Consider the following 5179-nt stretch of genomic DNA (forward strand, 5'->3'; position numbering starts at 1 on the left):
CTCAGAAATTGCCCCTGGCTTGGGGGGACCATATGGGACGCTAAGGGATCAAACCGAGGTCCTTGCTTGGCTAGCGCTTGCAAGGCAGACACCTTACCTCTAGTGCCACCTCGCCGGCCCCCGATTATGGATTTTTAAAATAGATTCCTATTTTCTGGAATAATTATATGGGGTAGGGGTAAAAAAAAAAAAAAAGCCCAGTTGATTGTATCCTTTCTTTTGTCTGAAGGTTTTCTAGGCATAGAATATAAACCACCTAAATTTAAAATAGACACCATTTTATTAATAAAGTTTTTTCTTCCCAGGGAGCCTAAACAAGACACTTCCACGGCAGGGTCAACCCTAGGGAACTCCGTAAGAGCCACACGGGGCCTGCCATGCAGCCACAGAGGAGCCTGAAGCCTTGCGCACTGAGAGCCTGGGCAGTGACATCTTCACCTCCATAGTCCCACAACTTGCTCTAGGCCTTGCTTCTGGGCTCCACCTTCTGCAGCCCCTTCCTGAGTTCTACGGTTTGTTGGCCGATTATCAGCCCTCAGGGTTGGGAAGGTTCTGGAAAGGTATCCAGCGTGGCTTCATGAGGGACCCTGTGGAAGGGCTCCTTGGCCTGCAAATCCTTGAGAGCACAGAGCCTCACACCGTCCTGGGCAAAGCGGGCCCGCAGTGTGGGCGCCGTGAGGACACGCAGCTCGTGGAGCCGCTCCCAGGAGCAGGAGAAGGCGTCGGGGCCCTCCCCGCAGCCCCCCGCTGGGGGCACACTGGGATAGCCAGGGTGTGCCATCAGCTCAGCCGTCAGGGCGTGATCCTGGGGCACCCCTTCCAGGGCCCGAGCCAATGCCCCCGACACGCGGTGAGCTGACATGTGACGGCCGCATGTGCTCAGGCCCACGAAGACATCAGGCCACCTGCAAGAAAGAGATAGATGCCAGGGACTCAGTGGCAGAGACTGGCACAAGCAGGAGGGGAGCAAGTCAGACAGAGAGGCTGGGCGGATTTGGGGTGCGAGGGGGCGCTGGTCCAGGTCTCAGCTCCCCGGCAGCAGGGCTAGAGAGATAGCACGGAGGAAAGGCATTTGCCTTGCATGCAGAAGGACAGAAGTTCGAATCCTGGCATCCCAGAGGGTCCCCCGAGCATGCCAGGAGCGATTTCTGAGCCTGAGTGCTGCCAGGTGTGGCCCAGAAACAAAGGCAAGAAATGCCCACCCACCCACCACTGGATCCCCCCGGGGGACCTACCCGGGCCATACAGGCAGGGCTGAAAGGGCTCACCTTAGGCCGTGGCAGGAGAAAGGCCCCGCGGCCGCCAGGGCATCGCGCTCCACGGCACAGGCGAAGGCGCGCGCGGGGGCCTCGAGCCAGGGGCAGCTGCCCAGGCCGCGCTCGAGTGGCATCCGGGTGAACTGCACCCCGTGCGCCTGCAGGGCCTCGGCGAACACCTGGCAGACGCCTGCGATGGGTGGGTGGGTGGGTGGGTGGGTAGGGGGTGTCAGGCGAGGCTGGCACGGTCAGAACCCCGCCTTGCCCTCCAAGGGGCTCCTCCTCCTCCTCCTTCCTTCCTTCCTTCCCCGCCACGCACCGGGCAGAATGTGCACGTGCTGGTGCCCGTCCACGTGCGTGGGGTCGGTGCCCAGCAGCAGTCGGAAGCGGCCCAGCTGCGCCTCCAGCTCTTCCCGGACCTGGAAGGCGAAGGCAGGCGAGGGAGCGGAGCGGGAGAGCGGGACGGGACGGGACGGGACGGTTGCGGCCTCCCTCCCCGGGCGGCAGGGCAAGCAGCGGGGGACCCTCAGGGGGCTGCAGGGGAGGCTGGGTGGACAGTGGAGCCTCGTTGGGGGTGCTCATTCATCCTGTGCCATTCACGCATCCCTGCAGCATTCATTCTTAGGTCATTCATTCACCCCTGCGTCATTTCTTCATTCCTTCCTTCATCCCTGCGTCGTTCGTTCATTCATTCATCCCGGCATCCTTCCTTCCTTCATCCCTGCGCCATTCCTTCCTTCCTTCCTTCCTCCCTTTGTCATTCATCCCTGTAATCCATTCCTTCCTTCATCCCTGCCATTCATTCATCCCTATGTCATTCATTCATTCATTCCCTACGTCATTCCTTTCTTCATCCCTGCGCCATTCGTGCAGTCCTTCCTTCCTTCCTCCCTGTCATTCATTCATCCCTGTCATCCATTCCTTCCTTCATCCCTGCACCATTCCTTCCTTCCTTCATCCCTGCCATTCATTCATCCCTATGTCATTCATTCATTCATCCCTGCGTCCTTCCTTCCTCCCTTTGTCATTCCTTCATCCCTGTCATCCATTCCTTCCTTCATCCTGCCATTCATTGATCCCTGTCTTTCATTCATTCCTCCCTTTCATCCATTCCTTCCTTCATCCCTGCGCCCTTCCTTCCTTCCTTCCTTCCTTCCTTCCTTCCTTCCTTCCTTCCTTCTTTCCTTCCTTCCTCCCTGCCATTCATTCATCCCTGTGTCATTCATTCACTCATTCATTCATCCCTGCGTCCTTCCTTCCTGCATCCCTCTGCATGCCGTCAGTCCTCCGGCCTTCCGTCCGTCCCTTCACTCACTCCTTCACCCCCGCGCACCTGGGGCAGAGACACCTCTCCGGCCGCCACGGCCTCCCGGAAGCCCGCCTTGCCGCGGAAGAAGCCTCGCGGGGTGAGCAGCGACGACGCGCCGGGCCGCGCGGGCCCCACGGGGCGGCCCTCGGACAGGTTGGCGTGCAGGCCGGCGGGGATGCGGTGCCTGCGGGCGGGCGGACAGGCGGACACAGGCTCGGGCCCGCCGCTTCCCTCCCTCCGCGCTCCCGCCGGCTCCGCCCGCTCCCCGCTCCCGTCCCCGACCTGCGGGCCAGCTCCGCCGCGCTCTCGGCCGCCGACCCGTTGACCAGCAGCGACACGCTGGTCACGGCGCCCGCCAGGAAGGCCTCCACGATGCCCGCGTCGCGCCGCGGGCAGTAGCCGAAGTCGTCCGCCGTCACCACCAGCCGCACGCGCGGGCGGGCCATGGGAAGGGACGCGGCGGGACGGGACGGGACCGGGCGACCGACGGACGGAGCGAACTCCAGGCGCGAGGCTCCCGGGCTGGGCGGGGATGGAGCCTAGGCCCCGCCCCCGACGCGGGGGCCACGCCCCACGCAAGCCCGGGACACGCCCCCTCTCGAACCACGTCCCGGAAGCGAAGCCAGGCCCCGCCCCGACGCAAGCTCAGACCACGCCCCGCTGCACCTTGGCTACGCTCCTAACATGACATCATCACTGAGGCCCGCCTCCTGACGCCACCCAGACCTTGCCCCCTGGTGCATCCCGGGCCCCGCCCACAGAAAAAAACCCAGGCTCCGCCTCCTGATGGCGTCAGGACCCGGACACGCCCCCGGCCCAACCCAGTGCCCGCCTCTTCACGCAGACACGCCCCCTGACGCATACAGGCTCCGCTCCTGACGCGCGCGCCCCGCCTTCTGGAGGTTCTCCTTTGTTCTCCCTGCCCGGTCCAAGGCCGCGTCCCCGCTCTAAGCAGGCCTACCCAGGCTCCGCTTGCTGCAGCGCAGCGCTCCAACTGCAAAGAGATCATCTTAGGACCCGGAGAGATAGCACGCAGCTCTAGGGCAATTTGCTTGCCTTGCACTGTTCTGTGGCCGACCTGGGATGGGCCCGGATTCAAGTCCCTCGCATCCCATAGGGTCCCCCCCCCAGGCCTTCCAGGAGTGATTTCAGAGCGCAGAGGCCAGGGGGAACCCCTGAGCGCCGCCGGGTGTGGCCCCCAAACTAAACCAATCAATAAATAAAACGATATTTTATAGATGACAATGAAAAGCTTTTTAAAAAAAGTCTCAACGCTTTCCCCATAGGTCTCTCTCTGCAGTCAACTTTCTGGGTAGAATCTTTGCTGTGTTTTCTCTAGAAGTGGAAAAGCACACCCAAGTTTCTCCTCAGCCTTGGTTTGTGTGGTGTTGTTGTTGTTGTTGTTTTAGCGGTACTCAAAACATACACTGGGGCCGGAGAGATAGCATGGAGGTAGGCAGAAGGACGGTGGTTCGATCCTGGCATCCCATTTGGTTCCCCCTCGAGCATGCCAGCAGTGATTTCTGAGTGTAGAGCCAGAGGTAACCCCTGAGTGCTGCCGGGTGTGACCCGAAAACCAAAAATAAAACAAAACAAAACAAAAACAAACCCATACTCTGTATTCAGAGATTACTCAGGGGACCATACATATGCAGTGCCAGGCATGAAATCAGTGTTGACCGTGTGAAAGGCAAGTTCCTTAAGCTTCTTGCTAAGGGGCTGGTGAGCAAGGCCCTCTGGTTTGATCTGCTGAGCACATTCATGGAGTCTCCCTGCTGCAGTTCCTGCTGGCCACAATGAGGTGAGCGCCTGTATCCAAGTTGCTGCTGTCAGACTATCAGATGGTTTTACCTTGGTCATCTAAGAGTTCTGGGAGTTGGAGGCTAAATGGAAGCGGCACCTGCAGAGCCCCTCATGCAAGGGCTTCTGCCACACCAGCGTGGACGCGCTGAGCCAGATGGAAGGTCTCCCTGATTTCTGTGCCAGCCTTTCGGTGCACCATGAATTGAGACTGACCATCTGGCCGCTCCCTGCCCCGAGGATGTCGCTTTTTCTAGAACTTTGGTACCCGAGCTTTGGTACACATTACCTGTTCCCCCATCCCCACCCCAGGACATACCAGGGGCTGAGTTCGATGAAGGGAATTCCTAGGGGTGCTCCCACGCATGTCCCCTCCCTGGAAAGAGTGTGGTTCCCCTCTGGCCAGCTCCTACTGGAGAGGGGTATATGTAGACCAATAAACTTGGCTGCCCATGGGGAAGAAAAACCATAAATAACAAAGTGTTGTGTTCTTTTGAAATAAAAAACGTTATGTTTACTCTGTTTGAATTCTTTCTTTTTTTTTTTTTTGCCACACCCAGCAGTGTTCAGGTATTACTCCTGGTTGTGCACTGAGGAATCAGTCCTGGCAGGCTTGTGAGACCATATAGGGTGCCAGGAATTAAGCCCTGATGGGCTACCCCCTTGAAGAACTTTGTTGTTGTTGTTATTTTTGTTTTTGGGTCACACCCAGCAGTGCTCAGGGGTTACTCCTGCCTCTACGCTCAGAAATTGCTCCTGGCAGGCTCGGGGACCATATGGGATGCCGGGATTTGAACCACCGACCTTCTGCATG

At 59.1% G+C, this 5179-nt stretch overlaps 1 protein-coding gene across 1 annotated transcript; it reads right to left on the reverse strand.

Moving 5' to 3' along the window:
- Positions 1-437: 437 nt before the first annotated feature.
- On the reverse strand, positions 438-3032 carry YDJC (YdjC chitooligosaccharide deacetylase homolog). Its single transcript, XM_049790718.1, has 5 exons — positions 2848-3032; positions 2590-2749; positions 1576-1675; positions 1269-1446; positions 438-905 (listed from the first exon to the last, which is right to left on the reverse strand). The coding sequence occupies exons 1-5, from the start codon at positions 3009-3011 to the stop codon at positions 536-538; spliced, it is 972 nt and encodes a 323-aa protein (XP_049646675.1). The 5' UTR covers positions 3012-3032; the 3' UTR covers positions 438-535.
- Between the last annotated feature and the right edge of the window lie 2147 nt (positions 3033-5179).

The sequence above is a fragment of the Suncus etruscus genome, chromosome 17 (assembly GCF_024139225.1).
Source record: "Suncus etruscus isolate mSunEtr1 chromosome 17, mSunEtr1.pri.cur, whole genome shotgun sequence".
NCBI classification, from domain to species: Eukaryota; Metazoa; Chordata; class Mammalia; order Eulipotyphla; family Soricidae; genus Suncus; species Suncus etruscus.